General features: G+C 40.5%; 1 protein-coding gene and 1 long non-coding RNA gene across 10 annotated transcripts in view; one reads left to right on the top strand and one right to left on the bottom strand.

The window, feature by feature from the left end:
- The window catches only part of LOC110477190 (uncharacterized), a 34,565-nt gene extending 15,432 nt beyond the window's left edge, over positions 1 to 19,133 (top strand). For 2 of the 5 annotated variants that reach the window (XM_085580483.1, XM_077784412.2), the window contains exons 6-8: positions 2,538 to 2,644; positions 4,006 to 4,096; positions 5,237 to 19,133. In XM_085580483.1, coding sequence (XP_085436609.1) covers positions 2,538 to 2,644; positions 4,006 to 4,096; positions 5,237 to 5,353 — 315 coding nt within the window. In that variant the 3' untranslated portion in view covers positions 5,354 to 19,133. The remainder of the gene's footprint in view (positions 1 to 2,537; positions 2,645 to 4,005; positions 4,097 to 5,236) is intronic. The other 3 variants (XM_085580482.1, XM_085580481.1, XM_085580480.1) reach the window with 3 other exon arrangements.
- The window catches only part of LOC146767356 (uncharacterized), a 43,805-nt gene that overhangs the window by 15,079 nt on the left and 9,343 nt on the right, over positions 1 to 19,383 (bottom strand). Inside the window, exons 3-5 of one of the 5 annotated variants that reach the window (XR_014955683.1) lie at positions 19,209 to 19,312; positions 8,972 to 9,104; positions 7,751 to 7,887 (exon numbers count right to left, since the gene is read on the bottom strand). This is a non-coding gene — a long non-coding RNA (uncharacterized LOC146767356). Of the gene's footprint in view, positions 1 to 7,750; positions 7,888 to 8,971; positions 9,105 to 9,879; positions 17,297 to 18,176; positions 19,313 to 19,383 lie in introns of those variants that run through there. The other 4 variants (XR_014955681.1, XR_014955684.1, XR_014955682.1 and 1 more) reach the window with 4 other exon arrangements.

Genomic DNA, 19,383 nt, shown 5'->3' with positions numbered 1-19,383 from the left:
CTTGGGTATTAAGGTAACCCAATTTTAACCTAGAAAGAAAGAATAAACATATTTAACACAGTGTAAGCAGTATCATTGGGTTGCTCAATTCAGTTGCAGATCCATAATCTTTGGGTTTTGCATATGTTTTGTGTTTATAACACTTTATTGTGATAAAAGTGAAAGAGCAGTTAGGAACTCTCTCAAGTTAATTCAGTGGAGCTGGAGATCTATAAGCATGCTTTTCAGCACTGTATATTTTTTATTATGAGCTTTTATGTATTTTCTTCACACCTTGTAATTCTGCTGAAGTATTCATTTTGGAGCATAAAGATAAGATAATAGGTTTTCAAAGCAGTGCCAGAGGACTTAGCTATTTGAGTCTCATTAAATGCTAATTTAGTCATGTGATTTCTGTTATCACACTGCTTTGAACATTTAAATCTTTTATTTTTATTTCACTCCCAGATGACTTCTCTCATAGAGGTACATATCAGGTTGAAAAATTATGAGAATCCAGATGCTGGTCATAAAGTTTGAAAAACGTTTTAGTGACTCTTCTTAAATAGAGATTTTTTTTTTCAAGATAGTTCTGATTTTTTATCAGAATATGTTCCTAAAGGATAGCAAAGTGAAATGGTATCTTTAGTGGCTAAATCTCTGAGTGAACCTTGTGTTTCTCTGATCAACACTTGGTTTGTTAAAGTACGTAGAAGGTTGCTCAGCGTCTTTTGCCATTTGAGGAAACATTTAGCTACTGGGAGGAAAGTAAACAGTTCAACAGATCTTAGGAAACTTGAGACCTCAATTCAGAAATTGTCTGTAGTCATGAAAGGCTTGGTGTTTATTCCATTGGATGATAGGGCAGTTTTAAAATCAGTTGCTGCCTCCTCTGTTCTACTGGCACACAGCCAAACAGATCAGAGAACTAGTTCAGCTGAAACCAAGCCCAGCAATATTGGGATTTTGACTAGAGCAGTATCTGGGTCTGTCTCATTTTGCAGCCATACATGCTTATGTGGTCCCAAGTCCCCCAAGAGGAATGAGGATATGTTTGAGGAGAATGAGGTGCTTAGGTCACTTTGGTCAGTATGGTCACCTACTCTGTAAATGCAGAGTAATTTTAGGTCAAGTCTTAAGTATCATTCAAGTCAAGAAAACATCAACTTATGTTCAAAGCTTCCAGTAGTTTAAGCATCTTTCTGAATTGTGGTTTAAATTATTAGGACTGCCATTAGTATCCTATCCTATGCATGGGAATATTCTTTCCCAGGGGTAGGACCCTGCATTTGCCTTTGCTGAATTTTAGAAGGTTCCTCTCTGCCCATCCCTCCATAGCCACTCCTTCCAGCTTCTTGTCTTCAGTGAACTTGCTGAGGAGGCATCTCCCCTTCATCCAAGTCATTTGTGGATAAATTAAACAATACTGGACTCAGAATTGAGCCGTGAGGACACCAATAGTGACAGGCCTCCAGCTTGACCCTGTGCCACTGTTTATGACCCTCTGGGATCTGCCATTGAGTCAATTCTCAGTCCTCACTCATCCAGCCCTCACACCCTGAGTTTGTCTGTGAGGATGTTGTGAGAAACAGAGCTGAGAGCCTTGCTGAAGTCAAGTTGACAAAATCCCCTGATCTCCCCTCATCCATGCAGGTAGTTGGTTCATCACAGAAGTCAATCAGGTTGGTCAAACATGATTCACCTTTAGTGAATCCATATTGACTATTTATCCCTTCAAAAGATATTCCAATTTACATTTCTCATCAGATTTGGGATGCATAATAATAGAATATCCTGAGTTGAAAAGGACCCACAGGGATCACTGAGTCAGAATGACAAGATTTTTCTGTCTTTAAGAAGAAATCAAACACATCAGAGTGTTAATGAGCATCCATATTCTCCTGTCTCACTTGTTTTGAAAAATGACATGAAGTGCTAATATCCTTTTTGTAGGTGAAGGTAGATAAAATCAAAATAGCTCCTCTTGTGCTGACTGGAGAGGCAGTTGTTTAGTAGTATCCTCCAGTGCTACTGAGCATCCTGCCTTTCCAACATTCCCAGTCTCAATATGCATTGTGGGAATTCAGCTGTCAAAGCTGGGTTTGTAGTGTCTTTTCTAGCTATAATCCTTCAGTAACCCACTGACCCTGTGAGATGCCTTTTATTATCCTCAAAATAGCTTCAACTAGCTTAACTTCTTTCTTGAAATCACTGGACATTTGTGATAAAATATAGGGAAATGCAACAGCCATCACATACATTATCTCATCTTTTATGGCATACAGTTCTAAATCAAAATTCAGATGTACTTTATTTTACTGAGCATAATGGATGGAGTATTTTAATTAGAAGAGTTAAATCTGTTTTTTTTTAATTTTTGAAAGGTTATTATGGTTGTGTATGTCAGTTTTATCTACTGTGAAGCCAGTGGAATGACTGTTTTTGTGACTGGTTCAAAAGGGTGGTAGCAGCTGCTGTATTAGGCTGACAGGCTTCATGACTTCTCAAAGGCTGTATTTGTCTCTTAATTTATGCCTTGGGAAATTTTTCTCCTTCAGGTGGTTCATGCAGACATCTGTACTCAGCCCTCACTTCTGCAGAAGGCTGATGTTGTTATAATGAATAATGTCTTTGAATATTTTCTTGACAGACAGGAACAGGCCAGGTAAGCTCTGTGTCCAAACAAGTTCCCTATTTCTTTGGCAATATATGTGTAACCTTGTGAATAATGGAAAACCTTAAGGTTGTGCTTTTTGAAGGCACATGCATAATTTATATAAGGAATTTGTTTCATACTGCCTACTTCTAATTGTTAGACTTAACTGCTAAGGTGTTCTGGCAGTTGTTTGTTGTTAAACCCACTAAACACTGTTGCTTTGTTTACCCAAACCTTGGCTTGAATCCTTGCACTGATATGTTAAAATTGTATCTTGCTGCTAAAGAATCTGAAATTACTGTATCAGCATAGAATTTAATCTTCAGAAGTAAGAGTCACTGACTCATTGATGTTAGAGTTTTAATATATACAGACTACAAAGCATGGTTATGAATGATATTTCTAACAGATATTCATAAGGATGTGGTAGCAAACAAACATGTGGCTAAGGTTCTCTTTCAGGTACAAGGCACTCACAGATGAGCTTTTGCTAATCCAGCAGCATCCATTTCAAGTGTAAATAACTTATCATCCTAAGTTTAGAATGGGCAGTCAGAAAAAAGGACTATCTGTGTGTCTACTTGGTCCCAGCCAAGTCTGTCATTCTGTACCAGCTTCAGCTAAGCCTTGCCCTGCTGCCCTGGTTACCAGGTGATAATACCAACCAGACAGGCACAGAATGATAGTAGGTGTTTCAAAATGCCAGGAAATATATTTCCAGGCACAGGACTGAGAATTCACTTGATTGTGACATAACTTGGGAATAGTGGTTTAGTGTTGCATTAGTAGCATGAAGACAAATGACATTTGAAGAACGCTGGAAATTAAAGTCTTTTTAGTCTGAATTACTGTGCTGTGAGAAATTATTTTACTTGCAAAATAAAAAAAAAAGTGAATGCTGGGGGCTATGTTTAAATACTCTGATTACTAATGTCTTAAGAGAAGGACTTTGTCACAACTGTACACAAAGTATGTATGTAAAGCACAGTTTGTTGTGAAGCTTAATAAAGGACTGCACTTCAGGACTAGATTTTCTTCAAACCAAAGAGGCTAAATGTCAATGTTTAATGCTTGTTCAAAGTGAAAGTCTTGACAATACCAAATTATATGCATGTATGTATGAGAAATACAAAGTTACAAAATCTGACATTGTAAGATCATGTATTCCCTGTGTTTTTAATACAAAGCTTGGTTTTATTCCTGCAAATACATTTGCTTAGATATTAATAATGACTGATAGGCATGTATTGCAAGCCTTTAGGCTTAGTCTACCTCTGGCCAATAAAGTGCAAGTGTTAGATTAATTGTATATCAAATATGTCTTTTTTTTTCTCAAAAAAACTGGTCACCTATCTTTAAATATGTTTCAGAGCTTGGGAATTTATTGCTTGTAATGTAAGGAAAAGAGGGTCCTTATTAGTGACAGTTCCAAGTCTTGAGGAATCACTTTCAAAGCTCCAGGTAAGTTCCCTCAGCCTGTTTTAGCTGACACACTTGGTTATATTCTGTCAAAGTGACATTTCTGTAGTTGAAGTCAGCTGCTTGCCAGTATTGCTGTAAGGAAGGATATTTAATTTTGTGCAAAGATTAAAAGGTGGAAGACTCAGGATTGTGTTTTGAGGTTGACCACCAGCACTTCTTCCTGTACTTCGATTGTCCTCGTGTGAAAAGGAAAATCCCAGCCTGTATCCGTAGGCTGCATGAATCATTGCATTAACGTGTATTAATAGGGCAGTATGAGCTTTTGGAAGTACAGATTAGTGAGAGATGTGGTCTCCCATCTAGCCAAGTGACTACCATCGTGCATCTTGAATCATTGCATGGCTTTAAATTGCAGTTGGAAGCAAACATCTTCCATGTCTCTGTGAAGGCAGTGCATCTTTCAAAGATGTTGAATGCTCTGTGCTGCTCCCGATGGGCCATGCTCCACTCTGTCCCTTCTGCTATCGGTCATCAGCAGATCATATGTGTGATACCTGGTCAAATTATGTGGCCTAGCTTTAGTTAGGAAACAAAACACTGATCAGACATTACAAGGTTATGTATAAAGTGATTTTCTCACAACAGTAGTTAGTTTTAGAGAAATTGAATCACTTGTTGCCTGTATGCTGATGGATGAAGTAGATCCTCAGCCCCAAGACGAGCAGTGGGGTCATTTGAACTTTTCTTGGAGCAGGCTGTAATCACAGAGCAGCTGAGAAGCCCGTTTTAGCCTTAATACAATACTCCCTGGGTGTAAAACAAGAAAATACCTGTGATTCTTCCATGATACTGTTACCTGCTCCCTCAGCACATCTGTCAGAACATCACCCTTTGAATTAGGATGTTTGAGGCGTACACAAATGCATAAAGAAAGGTGTTGGTAATATGCTAACAAAATATCTAGACTACTGACTGAGATAATTTTTAAAGTTATCTTTATTATCTCCTATTTGAGTTAAAATGGCTTTTCCAGAAATTAATTAATCATTGTCATATAATCTGGAATGACTAATCTCTCATATTATGTCTTGCCTTCTTAATGTTGAAACTCCTTAACCTTGAAACTCCTGCTGTTTCATAACATGGTGTTGACTTAAGGATCTGCTTTCATTGTTTCAGGCAGATGTACAGCTCAGTCAATGGGTTGAAGAGGTGCAGCTGAACTATGATGTTTATATGGAAAAGGATATTGACAGAGAAGCACTCGAACAGATACATTTATACAAGATTCTCTAGTACCTGGAAAAATTTACCAGTATCCTTATGATATATATTTTGAACTTGGATTGATTTATATGAATAAATCAGGTCAAAATTCATAATGTGGTTAATTTGAGTCATATATATGGTTTTTAATGAAAAAGAGTATTTGGAAACAGATTTTCTTACTGAGTTATTTTGTCTCAATGGGATATTTTGACTTTTTACTAGGAGATATCCTCATGGTTTATTTTTTGTAGAAATCTTAAAAAAAGCGTCTACATAGTAATGCTAAAAGAACTTTTGGCATTGTGCACTCCCAATGTTTGCTAAATATATCAAACCTAAGAACAGTGAATCCTTTTTGATGTGAATTATAAGAATGCATTTAGTGTAATGTTACATAAAAGTTGTAGTGCTGTTTCATTTTGGTATAAACCATTTATTCTTATCAGCAATAATATTTATTAACAGTATTATCTTTGGTGTTCTGCCTATGGAATTTTTAGGTTTTCTTTCCAGAGTCTGCTTGATAAACAGATTACCTACTGGCATATGTTATGAGGGAGGCAAGTTCATCCATTTAGTTAGTTGTCCTTAAGGTGGGTATTAATATAAAATACTGAAGGACACCGAGGAGCCATGGAGAATTAATACAGCAAATCCAGGATTATGGAACTTTTCCTGCACTTCTTCTGTGGATGGTAGGAAGAGTAATAAGGGGTTAAGAAGCTGAAAATTCTGAACAGGTGTCGTGGCTTAGCAGAGGCTTGGTGGTGGCGTAAAACAGTGAAAATTCGTAACAGAGCCTCCTCAGAGAGAAAAGATCCACATACACCCACCATATTTATATTTAGCTTTTACGTTCTAAGGATGTAAAGCTTTTAGTCAGCTGAAGAATGTTTTAGGTTTTAGCAAACATTAACAATCCCAAGTGCAAAAATATTAACTTCAGGAGTTTTGGGCTTAGTGTGTTGTGAATTTGGAAGCATTGTTAAAAAGTTTGCTGCACAAGTTATGTCTAGTGTAAATGGAAAAACATTAAACTGGATTTCAATCTTCATGTTTTGTACAAGTCAGTGACTTCAATAATACGTGCTGTAAGCAAAAGGTATCAGTGGCCTTTAGGCACTCACCAACTCAGTAAATAAATGGGACTGTAGAAAGGATAGTGAGTTTTAAAAAATCTTGCTTTCATGTCCTGTTCAGAGTGGAAGAGGATGTCTTGAGTGATACTGAACCGCTGCTCAAATACTGTGTTGAATCTATTTTTCATGCATTTAAAAATGTAAAAAGAGGGAAAGCTTTTCTTAAAATATTTGTTTTATTGGTTATTTAATTGTCAGTGAGACAAGTGCCCTTAGAAAAGAAACCTAGGAGAGGCTAAGCAGCAGGGTGGAGGGGCAATGCAAGGCTAACAGATCTAATAAGGAGAGAATAAAATGGAGAAAAGAAATGCATGCACAGTTCAGAATGAGGAAATGAGCACTGTAGTAATCAGTACAGTGGAAGCTGTGACTGAATTGGAGTATATAAATAGGCTGCTATAAAACAAAAACTGAATGGGTCATAAAAAGCTGCTTCATAACCCTACTACCATGTGAGAAGAAAACACCATGTTGGAATGCTTTTTTACTTTTTTCCAGAGTCCTGAAAGATCTCCCAAATCAATTGTCAGGACTTGGGGCCCATGGTATTGGGTATGATCTGTGCCCTGCACCTTGTTTTGGTAATATGGGAACTACAACTTTCATTGCAGTTGTTTCCCCTCTTCATGCTGAGTCTTCAAATAGTTTTCTTGGGTGTTGATCTCAGATTAAAAAAAAATCAATAGACTGGAGCAGATCACCAGCATATTTAATGACATCTGTATCCTCTGACTGAAAATAGCATGCACGCATCTGGAGCTCATATGCAGCAGAGGGTGCAAAAGGGAAGCTCCCCCTGTCTTTTTTAGACATCAGGAGAAACTCAAGAGGTGAGCTCAAGCTGCTGAAATGTCTGTTTTCCTCCTGCCCTTGATGGGTCCTTGGTTAAAGCGCTTACATTGACACGTTCACTGAGAAGAGGTGGTGGTAATTGTTTGGTTTTATCAAACTCAAGAGATATAACTCCTCTGTCCTTTTAGAAGCCTCTTCCTAACTGGACTTCATAGGACCAGAGATCACAGGGCTATTCCTTAGCATGTTACGAGCTGCCTAAATTACCTGCTGAAGAGCTAGAAACAACTCATGTATCAAGAAGGTAGTAATTGTCTCTTTTCCAGCTGGCCCTTTTCAGTCCCATTATACATTCCCACACACAAGGGTAGCAAAGGTAAATTGTGATGTATTTTGCAAAACCTTGTATGAAAAGGGGTTAATCAGTCCTCCCTGTGCAGGCTCAGAATACCTCAGATGTCAGCTGAAATCCTCCCAAGAGTGTGTATATTGCCTCAACTAAGGTTTTGCTTGTTCAGCTTGAGGAAGCTGCTGGAGTATATTCAGCATGTTGAGTCCTTGTTCTTAGTTCTGCTACTGCTGAATTGCATGGTATTTGGCCAGTGATTAAACTTTTCTCTTCCTTAGTGTCTACAGTGAAAACGAGAACAACAAAATCAGAGCAAGGTTGTGAATTGATCAAATATCAATTGCTTTGAGATTGTCATATAAAAAATGTTAAACAATGGAGCTTTTCTTTGTAAAGTGACCTGATTTAAAACACCTGAAAGGCAAAGATAATACCAGTACCTCTCTGAGATACTTTCAGGCTCTTTCCTTCACCTGACAGTATTAAAAAGGAAGCACAGATTAACCACAGTACAATGCTGAAAATGCATAAATAATTGTTTCCTAGTGCTCTTTGTTTTTACAGTGCCCTTGCTGTTAGCTGGCCCCTGATGTTGAGAGGAAGGGAGAGGGGAGTATCTGGCACCCAGATTGTTGGGCCTGCGTGCAGGACAGCCCTGTGACAGCTGCTGGAGATGTCACGGTGGCTGCCACAAGCTGCCAGCCCGAGCTGCTCGCTGCCCTGCACAGCTCTGGGGCTGCACAGCTGCTGTGTGCTGCCACTGCCTGTGAAACACAGCTCTGTGGCCTGACAGAGGTCCCAACCCCAGCTACGGCAGCAGTTCACTGTGGTCATGAACACCTTGTAAATCACAAAATTTCAGTTTTGTAGGCCTGAATTAGAAAAAATTAATGAGGGAGATGCATATCTGCAGCGCTTATAATTGCCAGGAGTTCCTGTCACACATGGAAAGCAGCTCTGCTATCCCCTAGTAGCAGAACTTCCCGTGCATTACCCTGGTTTCTGCAGAAAGAGCCATCTGAAATTTGAACCCATCAAGAACTAGTAGTAAAAGAAGTACTCTGTAGTAGTAAAAGAAGAGTTAAAAAAAAAATACTCTGGATCCACTGTAGTAGCACAAAAAATGTCAAGCTATAAGAAAGATAGATTCACTTTGCAGACAGGAAACATAGCAAATATCTGGAGACTGTTTTTAAAAAATCACCAAATGCCTAGTGAGAGCAGTCTAGTTCTCAAAGGTGTGTAGTTTTCCGTGTGCCTTTTTCACAGAAGGCAATACTGGAAGGGACTAATGGCCCATGCTTAGGAAAACTTTACAGTGCAGTAAGCTTGAAAAACCCCAAATCCACCTCATTCATTCCTCACCATCTGTATCCACCTCTCTTTCCTAGGTTTCTCCTGTCTCTTGTCTCTTCTCAGCTGTCTTTTCCAGGACCAGCCCATGGTGCAGCAGGAGATATATCTGAGTGTGGCTGCAGCATGCACGTTTTCTCTGTTACTGGAAGACAATAATCGAAAATGTGACCTGTAACTTCAGCTGAGCAACTTCTAGGGTTTGCTGCAGGCTGGAATAATGAGTGAAAGATTTTTAAGGGGCTGCTTTGTACTCTCCAGGAATTCCTGGTGGGGACTCCAGTGAAAAGAGCAGACCCTGCTCCATCTCATCTCTGAGGTCTCACAACAGACTCGGGCTCTGGCTGCCCCCTGCCCACCCTTGGTAAAGCAGGAGCTGACACGCACAATGCCAGTACTCTTTGTCAGCATTTTAACAAGTGGCCTCTCATATGGCCTTGGGCTGTCACAAGCCGTTCTCAGTAGAGGGAGTTGTATTTGTAGAAATAAGTGGGAGAAGAAGGCAGTGCTGCTTTTCCAACAAATGCATGTTAAATGCTCCTGAAAATGTCTATACTTACACTCATTTATTATGTGAGAGCAGATTGATGTGGCACAGTGTTTTGGGGAAGGAAGAGAGATGGAACATTGTGCTTAAGTGCACATGTTTTTAAAATTCCTTTGCAGAAACTCTGTGCAGCTTGTATCTCTTAAATTGACATGTTTGTGTCACCCTAGGGGTGAGTCTTTTCCAACAGGAACAAGGTAGCAGTATGCTGGAAGGCTTAGAACTGATCACCTCCAGTGTCGCTTGTAGCTTGTAATGTAGGAGTTTGTGAACACATGCTGGAGTCATTCCCCATCCAACAAAGAGATATTAAAACCCCAAGCCCAGAAGCTCACTATTAATTGTAAGTCTTTTGTACTAAGCATTTGCTTCCCCCGTTTTTTTTTTTTCCTTTTGCTGCATGACCTGTGTGATGTCCCAGCTCTTCCCATAGTTGTGGTACTATTTTACCTGGAGACCCTGTCTCAGGGATTTTTTTTGCTTCTCTAGAAACTCCTCCTTCCACTTGGTGGGACAGGAGAAGAAAACAATTTTCATTCTTCATCACAGGGTGCATCAGAGGTCCACGTTCTCCTGATCTGCCTCTCTCTCTGTGAAAATGGCCAGAAAATGGCCATGATTGCTTACTTACTTACTGGCTCAAGCCCCACCAAACACCTTTGGGGCAGGTGGGGAGAGGGAGGGTTCTGCGTCTTTGCTCAGCTGTGTTTCCCAGGGTTTACCCAAGCAGAGAAGGCAGCCAGCCAAAACTGTCAGCCTGAGCTGGAAATAGCAAGGATGGGCAAAGTTGGCAGGAGATTTTATGCTAAAATTTGAAGTAAAATAGTTTACTAGAGTTGCTAGGAGCTTCAACAGAAATCAGGCCCCGATTATCTGCAGTGTTGTGTGAGCATATGTATTGTCTATGTGTGTATGTGTATCCACCAACATAATGAGACTCTGCTTATCCTCAAGAGTCAGCTATGTACGCAGGCAAAGGTAGAAGAAAGGAAATAGTATTTCCTATCTTCCAGATGGGGCATTGAATTTTGTGTGGTCATTGTGATTGTGTAAATGAGGTAATTGCACACACATGGTCTGCTGTAGGATTGCTGAGTGCACTCTTTGTGATCAGTATTTTTAAGGACTTAAAATTGGGAGCATGAAAATACATAGCTGTTAAAATAAATAATATCCATTTTAAAAATGACATTAAGAAAATAAGTAGTACACATTTTACTGGCGGGGGGTGGGGGTTAGGGAGGGGAACAGGACATCACTGATTGCTTCCTGGCAAAACAATTCGAGACACAAGCACCAAGCTGACACACAGATAAACATTTTAAGGGCACTGGTGTAATGAAGAATTTGGGTGGAGCTGCCTGCTTCCAACCACTTGAACAAAGAAACTAACAAAGAAAAATAACTAATTTTAATAGTAAGCTAAACTGAAAGTTAACAAAACATCAGGCTTAGCATCTTAAAATGAGACTAAACATGATGTTGCGGAAGCACTTGCTGACTAACTAGGGCTGGATGCTGAGGAGCAGTATTCTCTACTAGAGATCACAGATGCCTTTATGTTTTCTTTCAGTCCTGTGTAAGGTGTACATGCTGAGGATGTAAGTAAACAAGTACATCAGCTTTATGATTTTGAGAGCATTCTGAATAGTACATTTCAGTTAGGAACTAGTAAGCTCAGGTAATTTCATTTTGAGCTGGTAAGCTCAAGTAATCTTGAACTACTATGCTACATGTATGCACTAGGAGTGTCACTCTCAGAAGTCTACACAGGAGCATCTCAGCATTTCTGCTGATTCTTTCCCACTTGTGTATGTTAGAAAGACTGAGCCAGTGACTGGTAGGTCATTGTCAGCTCTCCATTCTTGCCAGGGCAATAACCCAAAAGGTCATCAGCAAAAAATCCAAACCAGAGCCAGGCAGTAGGGGGTTGCCAAGCATTCAAGGATTTTACAGTCAAAACTGCTGTATATGTGAGCACAACATGCGGTGTTGCAATACTGTGAGTCTGTGTTTCTTAATCCATTTACTGAAATTAGTAAGGACCACCACTGTCTATTTAAAATCTCTGTGTCATAGACTGACTCTCTACTTCAGTGTCATCAAGGTGTCAGCCAAAAATTCTGAGTGGCAGTAAGATTTGCTATGGAAGAATCCAAAATATGTACAGCTTTTGGCCCCCTTTTGGGAAGGGGCTGATTGTGGACTACAGTACATGTTGTTGGCCTTTTTTTATTTTTAATGACTCATATTTTGAACCTTATTCCTGTTTGTCTTTCAATGCCAAACAGAAATTACTATTTAGGTCAAACTGCTGTTGTGGTACTAATAGAAGCAGACATGAGTTTTGTCGATGGATTTCACAGCTATGCATTTTGCAGAGTGAAGTTCCCTCTCTAGGCTACTTCTGACATTTAGCTGTGATGGTGTTAATACCAGCTTCTAGTGCTACCTCTGCCACTATACTTGCACACGCTCAGCTGGGGAATATAGCTGGGAAGTTACCTTTCAGCTATAGCTTTTTTTTTTCATGCAGACTCTGAATAGAGCATCTTCTTCTCCCAGATCCAGCTTTCGGGCCACTTCATGCTGCTGCTGCATGGTCCCTGCTCTTCCTGTGCACTGGTGTGATACAGCCTCTTGGCCTGTCTGTGGCTGCTGCCAGCTTTGCTATGTTCTGCTTCTTTTAGAGCGTTGTTTGCTAACTCTGAGTCCCCTGGCTCTTGCTTAATGCTTCCTGAGGAGTGACAGCTTTGGAGAGGAGCCTCAGCTCATGCCCAGAGGTTTTCAGCCTGTATTCTGGTCCATGCCTCGACTCACATTCTGGTGTATCTCTCCAGAGAGGTTTGCTGCACTGCTGCCACCAGTGCCTTGGGCATGCTTGGAAATGGGAGACTTGCTAGCTTAGGTCCCAGAAGGCTGGCACCAGCAAAAGGGGTTGCTGCAAGCCTCTCATCCCTTCCCATCAGGTAACAGAGTGAATTGAATTATCTCTGCAGTACAAAGCTGACACGATTTAAGAGCCACCATGACCCATTAGATGGTCCATGGGAATTACATAAAATTAAAGAGGGGTGGGGCTGATTTGGCTGCCTGCTGGTGTAACTGTGTGTGCAAGACTTCATTGAATTTCCTCCATTTCTCATCATTTGAATATTGGCTCTCCACTTTCAACTCTGAGCATTGAGATTTCTGAAGATGGATCTTTAAACCAATTTATGCACAGACTCTCAGACCCTGAGCTACAGCTAAAGATATGGGCTGAGAGAGAAAGTACAAAAATGGATTTAAGGTATCTTTGAATTTCTGCATTATTTGTATTACTTTGTTCTGGTTAAATAATACTTTAACTTGCAGAATAGCCAAACATGAGCTGGTTAGCAGCCCAGCGGCCTCTACTACCAGCTAATGTTTAGAAGGCCAAAAGTACCTCCTAAGGCTACTTACTCTTTTCTTCCTTTCCATCCTCAGATTTTTCTGCAGGTAGGAGGAAGCCTAAAATTACTTTATTTTTGTTCACTTTCTGAGAGGGTTGTGCTAACAGGAACAGCATGACTGAGCACAGCCTGATAATTAGGTCTGGTTTTACTTACATAGATAACAAGATGGTTTCTGTGAAATTTCCCAATCCCTTTCAAACTGATCCTCTTTTACATGTATGATATAACATCCAACACTGCATTAATTTTCTCTTCCTGGTTTTGTCTCTTGTTTTTGTGTTTGGTTTTGTTCTGTGGGGTTTTCTTTCCTGGTCAATTGTTTCACCCAAACTTTGTATGCACAACAGTTGATGCCACCCTAAACTCTCATAACAGAAGGATGTTCTTACCACTTATTGCTTTGAGTTGATAGTCATGCTCTGAACTAACTGAAGTTAGTTGCAGCACCCACATTTAATCATAACTGTGCATATGGTTTAGCTCTCACAGATAATAGGGATGAGTATTTAGTAGCTAGAAGGAGGTATTTTAATGAGACTGAAGCAGAGCGTTCAACCCAGAGCTAATGGCCTTTCAGTAATAAGGAACTATTTTATTTTACTGTCTTGTAGCTACAGTGATATGGTATCCAGACTTGAGATTATTCCTTCATCCTTCCTGCAAGTGGCTGCAAAGGACATGGAGGGACTGGAGAAGACAAACCTGGTCAGAAACTTAATTCTGTCCCCTCCCCATGTCAGTCTTAATCATAATGAAGGACCTTGGCAGAGAGGAGAGCAGACAAACATCCTGTGTGTGTGGATGACGTCCCTGCTCACAGCCTAAATTAACTATCAGAGATACCTATGCTCCAAAACAAGTATTTCCAGTGCACGGGAATGCTGTGATCACAGCACAGGAGAAACAAGGTGCAAACTTCTCAGCATCACCAGAACAGCCTGGTGGCTGTTGGGTGGGAAAAGCAGTCATACACTGCTCAGTGCCCTAGAGAGGAGGTAAAGCCTCCAGACCCAACAATGACCTGAGCCTAGTGCTGAGCCCTGTTTAGCAGTGCACCACAGCTGAGCCCTTTCCATCACTCCCAGCCCTGAGCAGCCATCTGTCTGTTCCTGCAGCCATTGAGTTTGCTAAGTCAGTGAGGACTTCTCCCCATAGATTCCCACTTTGCTTCTGGCATGACCTGGACTGTTTTTTCTCCCTTGCCTGGCAGAACCATCCCACCTCTCCCAGTCATGTTTCCTTTACTCTTCCTACACTGTTCTCAGAAATGTATATGAGCTATCCAATTACCTCACCCCTTGGTGAGGGAAGGTGGAGTACAGAGGTCAATAGACTGGGATCTCTTTCTGCCCAAACTGGTTCACCTGGATATTGGTTCCCAACCAGTCTTCCTGTGAGGTGGGGAAGGGGCAAGGCAAGATGGAAAAGTAGGAGAAATCAGGAGCAGGAGGGCTTATTCTGAAAGAATTAGGGGAAGATTGCTCCAGGCAAGGAGTCTGCGTATCTGCCCCTGGGAGCTGGGGTCCATGCAGAGCTGATGGACGGCCATTCATTTTTCCTCTATGTGCTCCCTGTTCCCAGGACAGTTTTAAGGCACTGGGCATCCAATGAAGAGGAAGAGGTGGGTTAGGGGGAAGAGGAAGCAAGGAACCAGCAAAGGACTGGCAGCACTAATGATTGTGTAGCATGGGATAGGAGTCAACACTCCTCCTTCCATGGGGAACAGCCTTCTGTAAAATTCTGGTCTTCCACTGCTATGCTCATTGGCCAGAGAAGATCCTGAGCTGGAAGAGACCCATAAGAACCATTGAGTGCACCTGTTACCTGTGTTTTCCAGAGAAAAGCTTTCCAGACTGGCTATCAAGAAGGCTCTTTCCCATCTCCACTGCATTCAGACCCTGGTCTTTGAAGAAACTCTCCCTACAAAGCCAAGGCTGAGCCTAATAATTTAACCACCCCTACCAGTGTTTTTTTTCAGAAGCCATATTTATGACAATGTATACATTAGATACAGATTGCTTAATTTGCATAGGTGCCAGACACAGAGATGCACGAAATTTGGCAGGTAAGCCCAGACACAGGGTGTGAGTGGTGCAAGAGGGAGGAGACAGGGCCTTTGTTTGTGTTCCTGTGAGGATTGCTGCTGGCAGAGCAAAATGGGTTTAACTGAACCAAAATATTTCAGATCAAAGCTGTGAAAAGGCTTTAAAACACATTCTGCTTTCCTCCTGCACTGTACCAGCACTCTCTTATTCTTTGCTTTAAGCAAAAACTTTGACTGTGGTCAAATTATTATGCATGTGAAGAAGGTGCCACACGAGGCAGCTGCAGCAGGTTTGGCAAATCAGCTAAGTGTGAGACATCCTGGTGGAACCTTGTCAGGTTTAGCAGTGATGGTTACACATTATCTGCCTCCCATCTCCCCCACCTCACTGCCAGAGTCCTTGCCCTAGCAGTGGCCAAAGCAGGGGCTTGCTGCCTCACCCTGCACAGGCCACCAGCCAGACCCCATGGAGAAATTGCCCTTCCCAGCATCTGCTCGTTTCCCCTGCTGCTGGGACAGACGGCGCTGGGACAGGCACAGCAGCTGTGGGGGAGGTAAAGTGACACAGATTGCTGCTCTTCAGTCCAGCAGAGCCCATCTGTCAGGGCCTTTAAAATGCATTCAGTCCCAAGATGGAGGTTTCCAGTACAAATCAAGCGGCTTTAGTTTGATGCTACTTAGTAGGATCTGCTCACAATGAACTAAAAACTTGGATAAGGCACCTCTGCCAAATCTAGCCAGGTAGTTCAGTGCATTAGCATAAGCAGCTTGCTACTCTTCCTGCAGAGTGGAGCAAGGTGGGTAACACACCTCATCCCTTCCTGTTCACAGCCCAGGGTTTTGTCTGAAACCAATAATAATGGTGGGCTTGTACAAAAACACCAAGCTGTAAATGAGAATATCCCTCACAAATGCTCGAATCCTGCTCTGCTACCTGGCAAAAGAGATTAATACTTTGTGACTATGATGCCTCGAGAAGGGGAAATATGTTAGAGTTTTGCAGACTCTGCTCTTGAATGATAGGATCTGTGTAGAGTGTAAGATGTTTTAAATTGTACACATTTTAGCTGATTCATCTGGAGTTTTCTAAGTGGAGACATGGCAGAAATTTGCTAAAAAGCTAATTGAAATTTTGCCTGTTGGCAAATATGAGTAATTGTAGTGAAGGCACCTGTTGACAAGAAAGGTTACTTAAACCCTCTATGATTTCATCACTTGTCTTTGGTAAGCAGAAGGCCCATAATTGTAAATTCTGTAGTCTGAGGATGACAGCAGATTGGGGATGTGGTTATCTGCCTTCACTTACTCCGCTCAGAATACTCCTTCTGAGAGGCTGAATGGGATGGCCAGAAAATAGGGAGGATGTGTTTTCTGAATTCTGAATCATGACAGTTTTCCCCCAATACTCTTGTCTGTAGTAATGTAAAAATTCCAGCCTGGTAATTAGACTGTACTTGGTCTTAGGTTCTATGGGCCTTGACACTAGCTTCTTAAATTTCAGAACTAACCAGACTAATCAAATTAAATTTTTAAATTAAAACTTCTTCTAAACTGATACTCAATTGGAGGTCAAGCTGAGCAACAACATTTTAGAAGTCATTCTGTTACTTCTCTTTGCATTTCTTCCCGAGGAACTCTTAAGTCCTACAGTAATTCTTTTTGTAAAACCCTGCAGTAGAGTCAGATTCAGGCTGCACACTAGAAACAGGTGAGTGAAAATATTCCAGCAATTTGATCTTTGCTATTTCAACCTGTGTTTGAATAGATGATCTTCAGAGATCCCTTCCAGCCGTATTTGTTCCATTCGTCATACTACCTAAGGGAACATGATGAATGTAAAGAGGTGTATGTCTCTTGCTTGCAAAGATTTATTTCTAAATGGCAAACCAGTTAATTACATGTGTAGTAAAAAAAAAAAAAAAAAAAATATCAGCCAAACCCAATTAACCAATGGAAGAACAGTCCCAAAAAAACTTTGTGAGGCCTCCAGAACCTTAAATACGTACCTCAGAATAGCTGGACTCTAGTTCTCTATTTTAGACAGTAAAGATATGATTAATATTTCTTCTCAGATCAGGCTGGAGCACTTGGGAGGGAAATCTGGTATTTTTGTCAGTTTTTACCCAAGTCCTTCCTGGCTAGGGGGTTCAGCTGGTGCTTGGGTCTCTTCTCTTCTGCACCTGGGTAACAGCAGGTGAGCAAAGCCTCAAATGATTAGCAGTGGCTCCTTCAGGACCCCAAGAGGTGGCTTTTAGAGATCTCTCAGCAGACTTCAGTTCTGCCTAGTGACAGGATTGTCTTGGTCCCTGATCAGGACAAAACAGGGATGCAGTACATGCCACAGATATTCCCTATGAGAACTTACAGCCTGAAGTTCTGCTGTACTAAGCACCAACTCCAGTAGTATGTAGAGGATTAGATATTGATGTAGTACCTGACACTCTATGTAGTTTAACACCAAACTTAAATTTATTCATACATTCAAGCTTCACTTGATTTAATGATCACCTCTTCTAGTCTTTTCTGAAGTTAGCTGACACATATAAACCTGTTACTACTGTGATATTAACCTTTTTCCTGGCTACTGTTCAGTTTATCTCCAAAATTCATCTTCAGGTTTTGGACCACTCTTACCATGAAAACTGAGCAATACTAAAATGCAGAAATCTGACCATCACAGTACATCATAAACTGCCTATACCTCATGGAAAAATCTGACAGACACCTTATTTCGAAATGCTTTGGTTTAGGTATGTCATTCTATATGTTTCCTTAATACGTTGCTATGAAAACAGGGCCATGGTTTAGAATTTAATCTTCTCTCTATTTCTGACTTCATCTGTAACCTCTGTCCACATCAAAATTAGCTGGAACATCATCTTTACAGCACACACCACGTTTGAAAGAGATCTTTTAATCTTTTTTTTTTCCTTCCTGTAAAGATCTGAAACCTAAGCAGGAAAATAAAGTTTTCTCATCCTTTTGAATTATTCTTAGTGTGAATTGATTTTGTGGTATTGATTTTAGGAATACTGTCTGTAAGCAGTTATATTTTGTGCAATATATTAAATAGTAAAAAATTTGAGTGCGTGCATTTATAAAAAATAGAATAATTCATTTATACATATAACACATGCCCCTATGTACACAGACATAATAATAGAAATTCAGTCAATCAATGTAGTTGCTGGTTCATTATTTCATTTATTTTTCTATTCTGTGTTCTTACTAGAAAATCTTATAATGGTCTTGCAGTTGTCTTTTGCAGTGTAGAACAGCATATACACTTGAAACTTACTGGGAAAAAACACCCCATGAATTTCCATGCATAGCTGAGTAAGAAAATTAGTGAACGATGCATTGCAGCAACACAGAATAAACCAGGCAGCACTTTATACATAAAGTTACATATTCACTACAGGAAGGTTGACTTAAATTCAGTGTCACAATGCCATCACCTGCCCTAGCTGAAAAGCCTTCTTTAGGTTTTAAGGCGGTTGCATGTAAGGTATTAAAAACATAATCCCAAAATAAGCAAACTTCCCCTGGAAATTTTCTGCTTCTTCCTTGCTTCAAAAGGATCCAGGAAATGGTAGACATATACATACTTTAAATCAAAGTCCAGGGTCTGATGAATGGGCTACCTGACCTTTCCCAAGGAGACACAGCTGGGAGGGCTGGAGAGGGCCAGTGCAGGGATGAAGGGCTCCTTGGTGCTCTGCCTAGCTGGGGCAAGAGCTGCATTTATGCATAATAATTTCTGAACTGTGTATTTTCCACTCTTTTATGAATTGTCTGCTATTGCTTAAGGGTTCACCTGCATGCTGGTTTTGGGATTTATTTACCTGTAGATCAGTTCAGAAAGAGCTAGATATATGGGTAAAAGCTGTAGTGCTAAAAGCACCGTTAGCCTAGTATAACTATGTTCACCCTAGCAGGGCAGGAAGTCACTTTATTTATATTCTTATGTTAAAACATTATAAAAGCACTGCAAAAAATTAAATCATTCCTGAAAGCAAAGAGATCAGATGAATGAGCTATATTGCAAACACTGGTTGGTATACGTTAGTGTTTATAGTGATAATGTTGGGACTTTAGAATAATCTGCATTGTAACTTTAAAATAAATTCATAAATCTTTCCATTTTTTTTAGTTGTGATTATTTTGTCTTCAGCTCCCTTGTCAATGTGTGGCTGCTTAACAATACTTAAACTGCACCTTATGAAATGCGTTCATCCAAGATGGTTTCTTAGAAATCTTTGCTTGCCATGGATTGCTTTAGTCCACTTGGTATTGCAGGCCGGGACTCATCTGCCTCACCACTGTAAGGAGAACAATTTAAGTAATTTCACTTGAGGTTTTGGTTAGTATTTTTTACCACCATGAAATGATG

This window comes from Lonchura striata, chromosome 5 (assembly GCF_050655825.1).
Source record: "Lonchura striata isolate lonStrDom1 chromosome 5, ASM5065582v1, whole genome shotgun sequence".
NCBI lineage: Eukaryota > Metazoa > Chordata > Aves > Passeriformes > Estrildidae > Lonchura > Lonchura striata.
The sequence above is the reverse complement of the archived record's forward strand: the minus strand, read 5'-3'. Positions and strand labels throughout refer to the sequence as shown.